This window comes from Oryctolagus cuniculus, chromosome 5 (assembly GCF_964237555.1).
Source record: "Oryctolagus cuniculus chromosome 5, mOryCun1.1, whole genome shotgun sequence".
In the NCBI taxonomy this organism is placed as follows: domain Eukaryota; kingdom Metazoa; phylum Chordata; class Mammalia; order Lagomorpha; family Leporidae; genus Oryctolagus; species Oryctolagus cuniculus.
The window spans coordinates 13,474,084-13,493,684 of record NC_091436.1 but is presented as its reverse complement, the minus strand read 5'-3'; the positions used below and the strand labels follow the sequence as shown (position 1 = coordinate 13,493,684).

General features: G+C 40.4%; 1 protein-coding gene across 11 annotated transcripts in view; it reads right to left on the bottom strand.

Annotated features, from left to right (window-relative positions):
- IPCEF1 (interaction protein for cytohesin exchange factors 1) overlaps positions 1 to 19,601 on the bottom strand; it is a 242,684-nt gene that overhangs the window by 63,258 nt on the left and 159,825 nt on the right. For all 11 annotated transcript variants that reach the window (XM_008263713.4, XM_051854213.2, XM_051854215.2 and 8 more), the window contains 2 exons: positions 5,634 to 5,707; positions 3,723 to 3,794 (listed from right to left, as the gene is read on the bottom strand). In XM_008263713.4, coding sequence (XP_008261935.1) covers positions 3,723 to 3,794; positions 5,634 to 5,707 — 146 coding nt within the window. The remainder of the gene's footprint in view (positions 1 to 3,722; positions 3,795 to 5,633; positions 5,708 to 19,601) is intronic.

Genomic DNA, 19,601 nt, shown 5'->3' with positions numbered 1-19,601 from the left:
ATTTCTACAAGAAGTTAACTTGGAAGGGGAGGGCTGGGGTGTGGGAAGTTTTCTTGTTTTCTACTTCCATTTTATTTAACAGTCTTATAAGAATATGTTTCATGTATTATTTAACTCAAAGAAACATTTACAGGTACATTTTAAAACACTGATTAGGCAAACATATTCAATTTAATACTTTACTTTTAAAAATAGCAATTTTTAGCATTTGCCTGCTTTCATAATCAAATATGCCACCCCCACCCTTAAGAAAGCATCTGAGAGTGAAATGGACAATATCCAAAATTAAAAAACAAAATGTAGACAAAAAAATTTTTGAATTAAGAATGCCTGATGGGACCAGCTCTGTGGCATAGTGAGTAAAGCCACCACCTGCAGTGCTGTCATCCCATATGAGTGCCAGTTCAAGTCCTGGCTGCTCCACTTCCAATCCAACTCTCTGCTATGGCCTGGGAAAGCAGTAGAGGATGCCCCAAGTCCTTGAGCCCCTGAACCCATGTGAGAGATCCAGAGGAGGCTCCTGGCTCCTGGTTTCAGATCAGTTCAGCTCCAACCATTGTGGCCATTTTTAGGGAATGAACCAGCAGGTAGAAGACCTTTCTCTCTCTCTCTCTCTCTCTCTCTCTCTCTGCCTCTGCCTCTCTGCAACTCTTCCATTCGAATAAATAAATAAATATTTTAAAAAAAGAAATGCCTGAAATAAGGCCAATTCTAAGTTTATTTCCCCAACACAGAATTAAAGAAAAATGGAAGAATATTGACAATAACAAAGTTTCCTCTCAGCCCTTATCCACACTCGAGCCCCCTTGTTTTTTTCTTTTGCCACCATTATCACGTGCTATGAAAAAAAACGATTGCTCAGACTCTTATTTGAATGCTTTCCTTCTAGGAGTCACTGGTTTAGAGCACCTTTTTTGCTAAGACCTTCTTTTTTAGACATCATGACTGCAGGAAAACTTCTATTTGTGGCTAAATGGACGGATGCACGAGAGAACTTATATTTATAGAAAAGAAGATGACAGATGTTTCCTGGGAGTTTGTTGTATATTAACTTGATCTGAAGGTGTGTGTTGGAGAGATACAAGTGTTAAGACATAAATGTACAAAACAAGAGCATTCTTCCCACAAACAACGTCTGAGAAAGGCAGCTATCCCCAGACTTTGCTTAGAAACTCTTTCATTACCCTTAATTACTATCCCTGTACTTAAAAAAAGTTTGAGAGAGAGAAAGACACAATGCTCCCATCAGCTGGTTCACCCCTAAATGCCCTCAATGGCCAGGGCTGGGCCATGGTCAGGCTGAAATGAAAGCCACAAAACAGAAACTTAATCGGACTCCCATGTGGGTGGCAGGGAACCAATTACTTGAGCCATCACCAGCCGCCTCCAAGTCTGGCATCTGTAGCCAGAGGCAGGTATTAAACTCATCACACAAAATGCCACACTCTCTCCCCTTACACTACTACATCTCAACAAGGAATTCATAGATGGATCACTTGCTTCTTTAACAGACCATATCACTAAGAAAGGAAGATCTTCAGGTGTAACTGCAAAATATAAATCTCATCCACATAATGTATGGGAAAGTGAAAAAGTTAATCTGGCAGCCAAGAGAACTCTACCATGTTGGCTATTAGAAAAATCATCTTCACAATGCAAAATTTCAAAACTGGTAATAAAATTATAGAAAATTATGTTATACTCAGGCATGTAGACCAATGAACCATTTACCTATGAAGGAGCTGCCAGGAAACTTTCTGGTGGAAAGTTCACTGAGAGATTTAAAAACATGGGAAACCTGGGGGTCAAAATGCTTGAAGTTCAAATTTCAATTCACATCCTTGTTTGTAGACCAGAAATATAAGACTAACAGAATTTCAAGTGAAAATTAACAAATTTAAGCATAACAGCATACACAGGCAATGAGATCTTGACTTTGAAAATGCAACCACAGGATACAGTCAGTATGTAATATCTAGAGCTAATACTCAGGCCACTATACTCGCCATTAGAAAGTACCTGTGAAGGGAGAACTGAAGATAAGTGGTCTGGAAATGCAAACAAAACCTCCAGAGATGGGGGCTGCAGCAGCAGGGGGCAGGAGCAGCCGAGACCCATGGAAGGGTCTCTCACAATTTCACTGGTTTAAAAATGCATTTTACTGTGTGAGCAGAGTGTTCACTAGTAACAAAACACTTAGGAACCATTAATTGTCTGGTATTCTCAGTCTCACTCCCTGCTTGCTGTTGAGAACTACTGTGAAAGGATCAGCTCCAGGAGGGGTGTGGAGGATGGTGATGGGAAGGGAGTGTGGTATGGGGTCACAAGGTGTAGCTAGTGGGAGAAGCAGGGGAAAGGCTCATGGGGCTTCCCTGATAGCTCAGCTGTATGTGACACTCAGCATCACAGGGCTCCCAGTGCTGTTGGGCAGGGCCTCACACCTCCCCACACACCACCTACACCGGCAACGGTTTGCTCATCAGCAGGATTCAGTGACCCATGCAAATAAGTTAAGACTCTGTGAAGCATTTCAAGTCTTTTTGCTGTGTCTACTCTAACTGTTCTCAAATGTCTCAAATGCTGGCGAAAGCCTAAGGAACATGTTAACATCAGAAATATCACAGGAACAATTCTAAGTAAGTCAAAGACGTGTGTGGAAGGCTCAGTTGTCAATTCCTTGCCTGGTTATGTCTAACTCAGTGTTTCCCAACTTTGTGCCCTGCCAGAGCAGATGCGTGAGGAGATAAGCACAGAGGACGGATAAGCTTGCTTCTAGCTGCCGGGATGTCCTGTAAGAACTTCTGTGTGTGTGAGTATGTTTGGCAAAAAGCAGCTGGTTTCTCTCTCTTTAAGCTGCTAAAACAAGAGGCCAAAGGGACATTGCATAGGGTAGACTGGTAAGGAAATCATCATGCATAAATAAAATAGATTAATCTATAGCTTTATGACTGGAAGAGGTATGTCTTTTTAACTACTGTCCAACATCTACTAAAATGGGACACAGAGTAAGTGGTCCATAAACATATTCTAATTGTTATGTGAAGGTAAAAAGAGACACTAAGAACTCCAAGAATTAAGCTTAAATTAAATGAAAGGCCCTCTGATGCCTGAAGGCCTCAGCTTCAGCCTCATTCAAAAATAGCCACTATGGCCACACTAGTGATGTTAATCAGGAGTGGATGGCACAGGGTAGGCAGACCTCAACATAAATAGTCCAAGCAAGCAGAAAATGATAGGGATGTAAAATTTCAAGGTAGATGCTCTCTCAGCAAGGGCATTTTGCAAAATGTTCAGGATGAGATTTGGAGAGGTGATTAATACCTGAATCACCAGGATAATCACACAGCTCACGTTAAATGCTACAGAGGTATTTTGCATTTAGCATTCTGAAAGCTACAAGATCAATTACAAAAGAAAGTCTTTCTTCTTGTGATGCTGATTCTCATTCTAACGTTGTCTTATGATTTCTGTCTACTCTTTGCTCAACTTTGAAGAATTTTACAACTAATCTTCCTACATTGCTATCTTGATGTATGCTGTGTTCCAAAACGCTTCCAAATACTAAAGAAAGGAAGACTTTCTAGTTGCTAAATATTTTAATCCTTAAAGTAAAATGAATAAATAAAAAACAATTGATATGAAAAAATGCTCAAAATTCCATTGCATGGCTAAAGTAAATCTATTCCCCAAAAGAATTGGATTTTTCAATTTCCTCTACTTACACATTCATTTCCTGCAAATTCTCAGCTGCAAAATAAAAAGTCTTGATCTGTGGATGGCTGATTCTAAATGCACTTGAAAAGAGAAAAACACAAACAGATTAGAAATCAGTATCAGATCGGAAAGTAAATGAGTCAAATACCAGCATTGTAAATTCATCTCCTTTCTTGTAAATTTACAAAAAATAACTTAGCCACCTTAAATAGCTATTGTTTAGTCCTTATTTCTTATAAGGCACTGAGGGTCAGTTTATCATGTCAGAATATCTAAAGCAGGACTAAGTTAAAGCCAGTCAAGAGTTTTCATTGAAAACAGATGGAAAATCCTTGTTAACTGCATTGCCATAAAGATACAATAAATTAAAAATTTAGAGTGACAGATACGCCAGTTCAGCATATTGAGATCAGCTCGTCCACACTAAGTATGCACTCAAGCTCAATTACCTATAGGGAGAATTTGTTTATAGGAGTATATTCAGGAATGGAACTTCCACACTGTGACAACATATCAAAAACGTTATCCAAGGCACTCTTTATTAGTAAAGGAAAAATGTAATGTAGAGTTTAGTTTAAAGGAAAGTATAAAATATTAAAGATGACAAAGTGTTGATACTTGACTATTTAAAATGGAAGTCTGCAGTACAAGCCAAGTTTTCCTAAACAACCAGTTAAAACAATAAGGATCAACACCTCTGTGCATCTCTGGACACATACAGCTCGGTGAGGCAAAAACTAAAAGCTGACTCCAGTTTGTTAATTTTCTTAGAAGAAAACAATCAGTTGTGGCAACTAGTAACAAAAGTCGATAGGGACAGGTCTGGCGCTGTGATGCAGCGGATTAATGCGCTGGCCTGAAGCGCTGGCATCCCATATGGGCGCTGGTTCGAGACCCAGCTGCTCTACTTCTGATCCAGCTCTCTGCTATGGCCTGAGAAAGCAGTGGAAGATGGCTCAAGTCCTTGGGCCCATGCACCCATGTGGGAGACCCGGAAGAAACGCCTGGCTCCTAGCTTTGGATCGGCGGAGCTCCAGCCTTTGCACCCAATTGGGGAATGAACCAGTGGATGAAAGACTTCTCTCTCTCTCTCTCTGTCTCTCTCTCTCTGCCTCTCCACTCTTTGTGTAACTCTGACTTTCAAATAAATAAAAATAAATCTTTTTTAAAAAAAGGCAATAGGGAAATACTCCTTTCTGATAAGATTGGGAAAAAAATGTCAAAGGTAGAAGAAGGGATAAAACAAATGAAAAATGTTTCATATGCAAAGCATAGTAGGAGGCTATCATATATAGAGGACTTGGCTGGGCGTCTGGATGCCTGGGTTCAGAGCCAGCTCCCCTGGAAGCACTAGGAAGGTTACCCTCTGTAGGCTGTTTCCTTCTCAGCAGTATAAGGACCATGAATTTGCTTCCTCTTGGTTCTCAATTCTCTTGGATTTCAATTATACCAGAATATAATCTCCATGCTTAAGACATCTAAGAATTAAATCCCAAGGGTGCCATTAACAATTCTGTGAACTAAGAAAGAGAAATTGGTCATGCAATCATATCTGAAACTGGTGAGTCCTGTTTAATCCATTTCTTCTCTTTATAAGGACAAAACCTTGACATCTGACCCCCCTGCCAGTTCTGGGTGGGAGCTTGTGTTTTATTCCCTCACAGACACAGCCATCAACAACATTCCATGCCAATGTTTCATGAGGGTTTTAAAATCCATCTGCTCCACAAAATGAAATTGCAGGAAATGAGTGGTTAAATGTTTCTATTACCACTTAGGTTGCCAATCTATAATGCTCGAAATTCTCAGGTTTCTGGATATTACCTTTACTCATTTCCAAATCTGCATATCTCTCTATGAACATTTAAAATGGAGAGTGTCCTGGCTCAGAGTTTTGTGGAGGATGAGAGACAACTTACTGTTTTTTCTTGCATTCGGATGCTCTTTCTATGGTGAAATCAGGCAGATTGACAAATCCATCAGCTTTCTCTGCCTGAAACAAATGCAGTCCACAAACAATAATAAATGCATCAATCCTAGCAACTAGTTTATAAGATCATAAACACATACTAGAGATTGTATGAAATAACAGAGACTCAAACAACATCTCCCTGAATCAACATTAATTAACCACAAGCCTATCCCAGACACATAGTTTGTGAGAGAAATTAATATTCTCTTGATAATTCACCCCAAATCTCTCCATGAGCCATAACATAACACAGATTAAGGATGGTCAACATATGGCAAACATAGGGCCTGCCCCTACCCCCTTATAGTTTCATGGAAAATATAACTAACCCATACGATCCCTACTTTTGTGGAGCCCACAGGCATCCTGGCATTGTTCTCATCCTAATACTCCAGTTAACTATAAAAATATAAAGTAAAACCTCATTGGTACTCCTTATGCAGTGGACAGAGCCCTGACTCTGTCAGCAAATCCACATCCCTATCATGGGTCTACCACTTACTGGTTGTTATGACACAGATGAACTCAGATAAATAAAACACTCAGACACTCAACAAATATTATTTACTCTCTCAAATCTGAAGGCAGAGCCTTGATTAAATCACAGAGCCACAACTAACAGAATCTCAACTTCATGATCAATTCCCACAAAGGACAGATCATGGGGAGGTTTGGAGGGGTAGTATAACACATTTGAGGACATAGAATGACTGTTGCCAAAACTATCATAGGAAATACAATCACACTCCCATCTTTCTAGGAACTGTTGCTTTAAGATGTATTTGCTTATTTGAATGGCAGAGTTTCACGGAGAGAGAGACAAATCTTCCATCCACTGGTCATCTCCAAATGGCCAAATACACAGGACTGGGTCAGGGTGAAGCCAGGAGCCAAGAGCTTTTTCTGGGTCTCCCATGTGGGTGGCAGGGTCTCAAGTATTTGGACCATATTCTGATGCTTTTCCAGACACATCAGCAGGGTGCTGGATTGGAAGTGTGGCAGCCGGGACTCAAACTGGTATTCATATGGGATGTTGGTGTCACAGGTGTTGGCTTTACCCACCATGCCACAATGCTGCCCCCTAAGAATTTCTTAATCTGTGCTTTATGAATGAAGCTTAACTGAGCCACTACGCTAAACTATTTCTCCCAAGCAAAACAAATCTTTCATCTACACTGGCATTTCTGAGTAGAAAAATTTCTGAGTAGTCCACAAGATTCAACATAAGTAAGTCAGGGGTCATAGGGCGAGGAATAAAATGGTTTCTGCAATACAATGCTAATTTTGAAAGCTGGCTAGCTATTAAATTAGAGCCATGGGTGCTCTTCGATCATTTCTGCATTCTATGTCTCTCTCCTGTATTGCCAACTGGTGAGCAACCTGCAATCCTTCTCCAAAAAAATTAAACTCTGAGATATCATCCCTATGCCCATCTCTCTGCTAAGTGATTCAATTTACCCAAGTCATTCAACTGAAATATCTTATAAGATTCAAAACTCAGTCCTAACGGGTACTTCTGTCTTAAAAAGGATATATGTATAACATATATGTGTGCATACTGAGTGAATATATAGTTATTCACACACATACATGTACATGGGGCTTTCAGAAAGTTCATGGGCATGCATGTTATGAAAAATTATGCATGGATTTCATTTTTTGTTCTAAAATAAACTTATCTTTTAATTCCATTTTAAAAAAATTTAAAATACCTTCATATGTATCCTCATGTATGTGTGGATGTATGTGTGTATGTGTGTGTGTGTGTGTGTATACTAAACTTACCTACTGATTTTCCATTTAGTCCTGGATAGTAATTTCACAAATCCTATCTCACAGAAAATATAAAGTGTTTGAAGAGTGTAGATTATATTGTCTACCTTTTGTATAATGTACCATGTTTGGTATGGGTTCTCAATTAGCAACAGGTAAAAGTATAATTTTGAAAAAGTATGCTTTTTCAAACAATTCTACTTCTAGATATATACCCCCCAAATTGAAACCAGACACTCAGCCAGGTGTACGTTCACAGAAGCACTAGTCACAACAGTCAAAAGGTGAGAACACCTGAATATCATCAACAGATGAATGAGTAAACAAATTGTCCTACTTCCACCCAATAAACTACTATTCAACCAAGAAAAAACGAGGTACTGGTACATGTTACATGATGAACTTCAAAAAAATCATGTGAAGTGAAAGAAACCAGACACAAAATGTCATACACTATATGATGCGAGTTATATGATATACCCAGAGTGGGAAATCGATACAGACAGAACATGGATTGGAAGTTACTAGGAGCTGAAAAAAGAGGGGAAGGAGGAGAAACTGCTCAAACGACCTGGAGTTCCCTTTTGGTGTGAAGAAAATGTTTTGGAACTAAATGGAGGAGGTGGTTGCACAATACCCCAAATGCACTAAATGCCATTGGACTGCTTACTTTAAATTAGTTAGATTTGTATTATGCAACTTTCATCTCAATTTTAAAAATTTATGTTAGGCTAAAGTACTCTTATGTAAATTCCCATAACGGATTTAGAAAGAAAATATTATAGTCAATCTTTGTTTCCTCTTCCCACTCCTTGCTAAGCTCATTGTTCCAGACAAACTATAGATACCATGAACCCCAGTGACTTCCATGTTACTAACCCCCATCTACCCATTTGAGTCCTCACTTGAAGGGACTCTGGTAACTGTTACTACGGCCCATCCATTCCTCTTGAAATTTCCTATCTTGCCTTTTCCGACAACACATTACTGGCACACTTCTTTTCCTCTGACTACCACTTGCTGCCTTATGGAGCCTTCTTACCATGTCTATTTCTAAAATGGAAGGGTTCCCTAGTGTTCTGTCCATTCTAGGGCTTTCTAGTAGTGACAAATAAAAACCAAATTCATTATCTGACCCCAAGACATATCTGCTCCTCTGTCTCCTGTGTTCTCTACTATAATGAACCATACTAATTTCTATTTAGTTGCCAAAAAAAAGGCAGTCTTGAGACATCTCTGACACTTGTATGCCCTCCTCAGCACCCAGGCAAGTATACCGAAGGTAGTATCATTGATCTGTCTGCCACAGGGCTTCTTCAGTCTGTTATCTACCACCTCCCTGCTGGTCACCATTAACCTCCTGAATTACTGCAAAAGTTTTTGAAACTGTTCCCTTTCTCCCTAATTCTCTCCTCTCATCCAATTTAGTGTTCAAATCACAGGCATTTCAGTTTACATCATGAACATTTTTCATGTCACTTCTCTAATTAAAACTCTGCATGGCTCCCAATTGCCTTTGGATAAAGTCTAAATGCCTTAGCCAAGTACAAAAGCTCTTTATGATCAAGCTTGATTAATTCCACAATTTCATCGTCTCTAATGTCCCAGTCTCCTAGTCAACCAAAACAAACAGAAAAAACTTAAACAAAAAAATAAAACGATACTTACATGAGGCTGAATTAGAATGGACAACCCAATTTATATCACAAGAAGTCTCTAGACAATTTATTTGTAGCACAAGAAGTCCATCTCAAGTGATAATGACACAAGTAGCAATCAACAAAAATAAAACACGTATGTATATATATATATATATAGATATTTTACTAATATTTTTATTCATTTAAAATATATCAATATAAAACATAAGTTGTAATTTGGGCAGTCTTTTTCTGCATAACTGAAATGCCTGAGATTCCCTCATATAAAAGACCAAATAAATTTGAATAAAGATACCTTATCATTATCATTCTCCCCCACAGTGAATCTTCCCTTTATATGGAAAGACTTTTTTTCATTATTTTGAATACATTTGAACTGTATTCAAAAATCACAAATAACTGCTAAAATTGGTCCTTGCTTATTTGACTTACAAAAATGACTCAACAAGGCTGGCGCCACAGCTCAATAGGCTAATCCTCCACCTGCGGCGCCGGCACACCAGGTTCTAGTCCCAGTCGGGGCGCCGGATTCTGTCCCGGTTGCTCCTCTTCCAGTCCAGCTCTCTGCTGTGCCCCGGGAAGGCAGTGGAGGATGGCCCAGGTGCTTGGGGCCTGCACCCACATAGGGGACCAGGAGGAAGCACCTGGCTCCTGGCTTTGGATCAGCAAAGTGTGCCGGCCACAGTGGCCATTGGAGGGTGAACCAACGGTAAAGGAAGACCTTTCTCTCAATCTCTCCCTTTCTCGCTGTCTAACTCTGCCTGTCAAAAAAAAAAAATGACTCAACAGTGACAGTCACAGGGGGCAAACTTTGAGAGAATAGTAGTTTCCTTCTCTGTTTCCTCCTACTTCTCCTCAGATTGCTCCTTGCCTATTACACTAACTAAAATAATTTTCTTAAATAGTATACATACTCTTCAATGATTTTTAACTTTCTAAAAAGTCACTGGAAACTTTTGCATTGGTACTTGCATGCTTTCCTCTGAATTTTTATGTGATTAAAGAAAAGATTGTCTTGCAACAGGTATCAGACTGTCTTTTGGCCATTGTCTAGTCTTAAATCCTGAAGCATATAACAGCTTCGTTTGTCATGCTGATCCGCAGTCTCAGAGGTCTTCCTCCCCACAACTCAGCATCCCCTTTCCCTGCACCTCTGCCTTTAACCCTCTCAATGCGATGTCATGTGCTGTTGTGGTCACTAGGCAGCACTAAACAAACATTTTTATCAAAACAGTGCTAAAACGTCAGGAGGAGAAAAAGGTCGTTGCCTATATTTCTTGTGTCATGAGTTACTTGCATTTACATGTGCCTGGAACGTTTGCTCTTATTTACCTCTAGGAATTTACACTCTCATTTATTCAACAGATATTTATAGGGTACCCTCTGTGAATCAGGCACTGTGTCAGACATATGGGGCAGAGCCAAGGACAAATGAGAGAGCTCTGCTGTTAGGGAAATGAGACAACAATTCCACATGAAAACACACAAATTACACAGAGTGCTGTATGCCACAACTGTTATGGAAAAAAGTAAAACTGATCCCCAGTAAAGCGGTTCTGAGAAATGGGCAGAACAGGTTGCCCGGTGGACCTACAATTCCCCTCCTACTCCATTCCCCCATAAAAGTTCCCAGGATTCAGTTCAGGTGTGAATATCTCCTAAATTTTCCCCTGCCCCCCAGGCCTGTAATAGGTATCTTCCTGTTTGCTACCAACACTCAGAATTCTCTCATTGTAGTTATTCAGATAACTGCCTGCATCTCTAAAGACTACTTTGAAGAAAATAATTCTCTTACTTATGTACTATTTATGTATAAAGTAGGTCTTCAATAGGTGTGGAATAAACAGTTTTATGAATAAATGAATGATAGTGCCATTATCCTGGGACTGGCACTGTGGCATACCGGCTGCTCCACTTCAGATCCAGCTCCCTGCTAATAGACCTGGGAAAGCAGCAAAAGATGGCCCAAGTCCTTTGGCCCCTGAACCCATGTGGAAGACCCAGAAGAAGCTCCTGGCTCCTGGATTTGGATTGGCCCAGCTCCAGCCTTTGCAGCCATTTGGGGAGTGAACCAGCAGATGGAAGATATTTCTCTCTCTCTCTCTTTCTCTCTGTCTCTCTCTCCCTCCCTCCCTCCCTCCCTCCCTTCCTCTCTCCTTCTCTCTCTCTCCTCCCCTCCACCTTTCATATAATAAAATTTTTTAAAAAATGGTAGATAGCAACATTATCCTTTTACTCCAAAAATAATGAAAGCACTAAGATTAGAAGTCAATTTGGAAAGCAGGTTATAAAAAATATTAACATGTAATTACCACTGAACCCAGCAATTCCATGCCTAGGTATCTACCCAAGAGAAATAAAAGCATATGCCCACGCAAAAATTTGCATGCAAATATTTATAGCAGCACTATTCATAATAGCCCCAAACTGGAAACAATCTAACTGTCCATCAACTGGTAAATAGAGCGACATATTCATACAATAGAGTACTATTTAATAATAAAAATAATCAAAGTACCAACACGAGTTAAAGCATGGGTAAGCTATGAAAACATTATATTAGTGAAAATCAGATACTACATAGGATCGCAAATTCCATTTGTATGGAATATACACAGGTAGTAAGTGCAAATGTGCTTCCCGGGGGTGGAATGGAGATTAACCGCAAATGGGCAAGAAGCATCTTAGCAGTAAGATGAAATGCCCTAAAACTGAATTATTACAATGCTTAATCACTCAGTAAATCCATCAAAATCATTAAATAGTAAATTTAAACAGGGCAAATTTTATGATTCATGAAATGTACCTGAAGAAAACCATCTAACCATCTTTTTTTTAAAATTTATCTATTTATTTGAAAGAGCTACAGAGAGAGAGGGAGAGACAGAGAGATCCTCTATTCACTCAGTTTCATTCCCTAGCTGGCCACAGTGGCCAGGGCTGACCCAGGCTGAAACCAGGAGCCAGAAGCCTCCTCTCCATCTCCCACATGGGTGGCAGCGTCCCAAACACTTGGGCCATCCTCCGCTGCTCCTCCCAGGCCACTGGAAGGCAGCTGGATCAGAAGTGGAGAAGCTGGGACACAAACCAGAGCCCATATGGGATGCAGGCATTGCAAGCAGCGGGTTTACCCACTACACCACAAAGCCGGTTACCAACAGAGCCATCTTTGAAAACACAAGATGCAGGCAAATTTTTGGGAAATAAAAACTATGGATGAAAAGTTCCTCTTATTTGACATTCAGTAAGACCTGGAAGAAGGCACAAAACAAAGCCTCTAATAGTTGATTTATGACTTAACACAATCTGTCCAAATTTCAGACACAAAGTTGAGTTAGTATTTCTAATAGCCAATGGTTTAAGTTAATTATGATTTCATTTGGGTTATAGAGATTTTACAGAGATAAATATTTTATAAAAGCCTTGACACAATTTATATATTTTTTTAAAAATTAACTAAATAGGACATCAGATTTTAATATTTAAATGGCAGAGCACAGAGGTTTTTTGAGCAGTGAAAATACCCCATTTTTACACCAGTGGATACAGGTTGTTATGCCTTTGACCACAGCCTGAGAATGTACAGCATCAAGTGAACCCTCTTGTACCCTCTGGGTGTTGACAATATCTTCATAGAGAGTCGCCGACTGCAGCAAACACATCCTTTGCTGGAGGTGTGGATAATGACAGAAACTGTACCTGTGTAAGTGTAGGGAGCAAACAGGAAATCTCTGTATCTTCCCTTCAATGGTGCCATGAATCTAAGGCTGTTCTATAAAATAAAGGCTTTTATGAAAGTAATGAAAATAGGGCATTAGATGGTAATATTTACACAAAAAATAATGACAAAGTTTAGCTTTTTGACACCATGTGTACCGTGTAAAATAGACAAAGTACTTCTTAAGTAGCTACAGAGGTGAGGAAGGCAGGACAGAGCTCAAGAAAGAGTCATGTATAACACTTAAAGGCTAAGTAGGTCAAAGAAGACAGATCAGAAACAAATTACCAGTAATAAAGGAAATTATTATGTGTGTCATGGTTAAAAATACAAGCATCGTTATCTCTGTTTTCAGTGGAACCATATTTCCTTGATTCTAAGAGAACTGATTTTGTTGCCCTTCAATAATTTTGCAAATGGCACCTTAGAATTTACACATCCTCTTATTTTCATGTGAGCATTTTCTCCCAAAGCCTGCTATTAAGAAAATTATAAACTATAACCCTTAAAATAAATAATATCCTAAATGTGAGGAAAAACAGTTTTAAAAAACAAAGACTTCTTTGTAATATGCTATTGTGTTTACAAATGAATATGGATTTAAAATTTTTGGAATTACTTTAAATCAATTTAAGTGAAGTTATCCAGTGAATTTCAGAATCGAAAAAATCTGCGAAACTCTTGAATTCCCCAAATAAGTCTGCATTTTCTCAATTCTGCAGTGAGAATTCCAGCATGTGCGAAACAGATGTGATCTAAAGTCTAAGCAGAGTGGCTCATTCCCATGCCACCTTGAACCAGTTGGCACTAAATTCTCATGGTACACACAGGCTTGCAACCACTGGAGAAATATGCATTTTGTTCTCTAAAGATAAGCTGAAAGTAAACTGAGTTGAGGCAAACTCAAATAAAATTTATTGTTAAACTTCAAGTTCCACAGAGGAGTCATGCTCATACATTGCTGGTGGTAACATAAAATAGAACCCAGTGAAAGAAAATTAGATGATAACTAGCAAAAATGCCTTATCTTTTAGACCAGAAAAATACTGCTTCCAGGATCAAAAATACATCTTTGAAAACATGTACATTATCCCTCTTAGTAGTTTTTTTTATCTGTTCTACTTAATATGACTGGTTTAGATCTGTAATTGATGCACAGTTATTCTTAAGTGTTGAAAATTAACTGAAATGTGATCCCTGTTGAACATGGTGGTGGGAATGGGAGAGGGAAGAGATGTATAATTTGGGACATGCTCAGGCTGACTTGCCCCAAGTGGTGGAGTTGGAAGCATACCAGGGGATTCCAATTCAATCCCATCGAGGTGGCATGTACCAATGCCATCTCACTGTTCCAGGTGATCAGTTTCAGTTCACAGTTGGTCATGGTGAAGGGACTGGGAGTCAAAGGGAACACATAGACAAGTCTAGTACCTGCTAACGCTAACCGATGGAGTAAATAAAGGGGAGAGTGATCCAACATGGGAAGTGAGATACTCAGCAGACTCATAGAATGGCAGATGTCCTAAATAGCACTCTGGCCTCAGAATCAGCCCTAAAGGCATTCGGAGCTGGCTGAAAAGCTCATGAGAGTATTTCAGGCATGGAAAGCCAAGACACTCTGGCAAAAGATCTCTGCGAGTGAGATCCCAGTGGAAAGAACAGGTCATCAAAGAAGGAGGTACCTTTCTCTGAAGGGAGGAGAGAACCTCCACTTTGACTATGACCTTGTCTAAACAAGATAAGAGTCGGAGAACTCAGAGGGCTTCCATAGCCTTGGAAACTCATGACTGGAGCATAGGGAGATTACTGATGCCATAGACAGGAGTGTCAATTGGTAAAGTCAACAACAGGAGTCACTGTGCACTTACTCCTCATGTAGGATCTCTATCCTTAATGTGCTGTACATTGAGATTTAATGCTATAACGAGTACTCAAACAATATATTTCACTTTGTGTTTCTATGGGGGTGCAAACTGTTGAAATCCTTACTTAATGCATACTAAACTGATCCTCTGTAAAAAAAAAAAAAAGAAAAGAAAAAAAAAAAGAAATTATCAATTCCCAACTTGACTCTCACTGGGATTAAACATGACAATAGGTCTGCTCTGATTTCATCATCATTTAAAAAAATCATCTATTATTTTTCACTTTATGTTTCTGTGTGGGAGCAAAATGTTGAAATCCATACTTAATGTATACTAAGCTGATCTTCTGTATATTAAGATAATCGAAAATGAATCATGATGTGAATGGAAGGGGAGAGGGAGTGGGAAAGGGGAGGGTTGTGGGTGGGAGGGACGGTATGGGGGGGAAGCCATTGTAATCCATAAGTCGTACTTTGGAAAATTATATGCATTAAATAAAAGTTTAAAAAAAAAAAAAAAAGAATGCTACCAGAAAAAGAAGCATATCTGTATCCCCAGAACAAAGCTCAAGAATGTTTATAGAAAAACAGTCATATCTGAAGAGCCTCGGGTAATTACTGACATCATAAATAAGAGTGTCAATTGTGAAATCAACAACAGGAGTCACTGTGCACTTACTCCCCATGTAGGATCTCTGTCCTTAATGTGTTGTACTGTGTGAATTAACAGTAAAACTACTACTCAAACAAAAAAAAAAAAAAAAAGAAAACATGTATACTGCATCATATTTGTATTTATAAAAGGCTATAAAAATCAAATGTCTATCTTTAGAAGACAGTTGAATAAACAATAGTATTCACATACAATGAATGAATAACTATACAAAATGATGTACATACATATAACCTGCAGAACATAGAAGAGAAATAGTCAGGTAGAGTATGGTAAGTATATAGTATACTAATTTTGTATATGAGATATGACTCAATATATAGTTGCCTGCATCTGTAGAAAGAAACCATGTAGGGGCAGATATTTGTTCAGTGGTTAAGACACCTTTTGAGAAACCTGCACCCATATTGGAGTGCCTGGGTACCAGTCCTGGCTCAGCTTTCTGCTAATACTCACCCTGGGAGGCAGCAGGTGACATCTTGAGAGCCTGAGTTCCTACCATTGACATGGGATACCTTAACTGAGTTCCCAGCCCCTGGCTTTGACCTAGCTTAACTCTAGCTATTATGGGCTTTTGGGGAATGAACCAGCAGATGGAAGATCTCTCTGTGTCTCTCCATCTCTATGTAACTCTGCCTTTCAAATAAATGAGTTACTCCTTTTCAGAAAAAAAAGGAAGGAAATGTGAAGCTTCATGACCCCAAGCAATGCCTATTCTGCAAGTATCACTTGGACCTGTGGTAGACAGCCACACCGAGTCTCAGGCTGCAACAGGCACAGAACAAGATCTAAGAAAAATGAGTTTTTGTTGGGTTTGGTTGGTTTTCTTCTAGGTATTAGAAGCAGGCCTGACAGTGAGAATGCTTGAAATTCTTTCTTTCTTTATTTATTTATTTTACAGATAGACAGTGAGAGAGACAGAGAGAAAGGTCTTCCTCCTGTTGGTTCACTCCCCAGATGGCCGCTACAGCCGGTGCTGCGCCAATCCAAAGCCAGGAGCCAGGTGCTTCCTCCTGGTCTCCCATGCGGGTGCAGGGGCCCAAGCACCTGGGCCATCCTCCATTGCCCTCCCGGGCCACAGCAGAGAGCTGGACTGGAAGAGGAGCAACTGGGATTAGAACCCGGCGCCCACATGAGATGCCAGCGCCACAAGGCAGAGGATTAACCAAGTGAGCCACAGCGCCGGCTCTGAAATGCTTTTAAGACATATAACAATCTTGAGTGACACGTAAGAAAAGTTTACAATTATGGAGTGTTAACCATATGCCAGTGAGGTGCTTTTATCACTGCCTTTTGAGGCAATTTAATCCCACTCCAAGTATTGGAACTCATGAAACTGATCAGTTTCAAACACAGAACACTAAATTAGACTGGCATTATAAAATGGGAAAATGATGTGACATTAATAAAATGACACAACTGAAACCAGGACCAGAATTCAGTTTAGTAATCTTAACATGAAACCAAAGAACATCTTCACAGCTGAAACAGGAGGAGAAGAGAACCTGCAATCAGCACATGACACAGAAGAAAGAACCCTGGATTTGGAATCACAAATCCCTGTGATCTTAGTAGAGCACTTATCCTCTCTGTGTCACTGTCCCCACCTTGAAAATGCAGATACAGATAGAATCAACAGAGACATAGGAAACACTGCAAAATGGTTAAACCTATATAAATTTAAGATCGTATTTCCATTAACTCTAAGGAATGAAGAAAAGGAGTGAAAAAAAAAAAAAAGTCAAAGAATGACCCAGAAAGAAACAGGCAATGCAGCTGCTGGACTCGGCTGATCCCTCTGCATAGCAGTGTCTGTGTCTCAGCTTTCCCTTGTCGTCTTTGCCTCACATTAATGGTTGCAAAGAAAAAAAAATGCTTTAAATTCCTTGGAGGATAATAATGCAAGCAAGCTTACCGAATTCTTCATTTTTCATATAGGCTATATTTTTTATTAAAATGTAGCTGCATGTGGGTTTATCTAACATTACCCTGTGAACATAGTTAGATTTTAATCTGGCGAGATGTTCTTCTTACAAATGCCTAGAAATAGATACCCTACATAGAAAACATTTGGTAAATACATTTGGCGAGTAAGCACAAAGGCTTAATTTCCTGCACAACCCAGATTCTTGGCATGAATTCCAGAAATACTCTGACCGTGCTGCTGCTGCTACCATCATGATGGTTCTGATGACACTGAGGCTCCAGCAAGGGGGCAGGCCACGTGCAGCACATGCCGCTGGCGACCCCAGCCACATCCCCTGGTCCTGACCACCCGTGGCACCTGGACAGTTTCCCAGTGGCAGCACCTGCAGCTCTTGGTGGGAAGCCTTCTCCAGCTGCCCTGTCCCACTCCCACCCTGTGCAGAGGCTCGAAGGAGTCACCACCCCAGGATGCATTCTCAACTCATGACTGACGGGACCTAGCATATAAATCTCCCAGCTGCCCTGTCCCTTGGTATGAAGCCTTCTGCATTAGGGTTTTTCACAGGCTCTCAGAACTCCCAAGCACAATTAAGCTACCATTACCCACAGTGATAATTTGCTTGCTACGGTGAGCTTTATTAGCTTACATTGCACCCACGCTCACTCTCCCATTCCCTTTCCAATTATCATAGTGAGCCCTCCACATTGACGGATTCCAGATCCATGGAGTCAACCAATCATGGACTGAAAATATTCAGGAAACTGAACATGTACTTTCTTGTCATTATGCCATACACAGTACATCTAAAAACTACTTGCATAGCTTTTACTTTGTATTAGGTATTGTAAGTAATCTAAAGATGGTTTAAAATATACCATGGGATGTGTGTAGATTATATGTCAATACTACACTACTCTGTATAAAGAACTTGAGCATCCTCAAATTTTGGTGATGCAGAGGTACCTGGAATCAGTTTTACACTTTCACTTCCCAAGTAACCATTTGCACCCAAATCCTCTTCTCAGGATACGCTTCGAGAAAACCTAACCCAAGAATCAAATGTCACTCTCCTCACAGGAAATACTTCTGTCCTTAATAACCATGAACAGTCCAACTGCTCAGCTCCACAGTGCTTCTTATTTCTCCCAAAATTCCACAAGACAGGATGATGTCGCTATCATATTAGCTCATGTTTAAGTGGTGAAAAGGGCTGGCATCGCATTCTGTGTCTTGCAAGCCAGCTCTCCTAGCTAGCATCTCTTACTTATAATCTTTCATTGTCTCTCTGGAATCACATTTTAAGTGAAATAAAGTTATGAGTGCATTTCCAGACAGTCTCACATACAGAGATAGTCATTACCTTCAGACAAATCATTTTCAAAAAACAATGAGGTTGGGCCGGTGCTGTGGCCAGCAGGTTAACACCCTGGCCTGAAGCACCAGCATCCCATATGGGTGCTGATTCGAGACCCAGCTGCTCCACTTCCAATCCAGCTCTCTGCTATCACCTGGGAAAGCAGAAGAAGATGGCCCAAGTCCTTGGGCACCTGCACCCACGTGGGAGACCCAAATGAAGCTCCTGGCTCCTGGCTTCAGATTGGCCCTGCTCCGGCTGTTGTGGCCAACTGGGAGTGAACCAACAAATGGGAGACCTCTCTCTCTTTCTTTCTGCCTCTCCCCTCTCTGTGTAATTCTGACTTTCAAATAAATAAATAAATATTTAAAAAAAAAAAAAAAAACAATGAGAATGGGAACTCCCAAGTTAAAATAATTGTGTGTAGAGGTTCCCAAAGTATAAAATCCTTGGCTCAGGGCCGGCGCCGCGGCTCACTAGGCTAATCCTCCGCCTAGCGGCGCCGGCACACCCTGTTCTAGTCCCGGTCGGGGCGCCGGATTCTGTCCCGGTTGCCCCTCTTCCAGGCCAGCTCTCTGCTGTGGCCAGGGAGTGCAGTGGAGGATGGCCCAGGTGCTTGGGCCCTGCACCCCATGGGAGACCAGGAAAAGCACCTGGCTCCTGGCTCCTGCCACCGGATCAGCGCGGTGCGCCGGCCGCAGCACGCCTCCACGGCGGCCATTGGAGGGTGAACCAACGGCAAAGGAAGACCTTTCTCTCTGTCTCTCTCTCTCACTGTCCACTCTGCCTGTCAAAAAAAAAAAAAAAAAATCCTTGGCTCACACACCTTTGCACACAAAACTTTTCATGATCTGCACCTGTCCAGACTCATCTCTCGCCTGTTCTTTTAGAATCCTTAAAACACTGAGATGCCACCATAGACTGATCTCTTCAACAACATAGTCA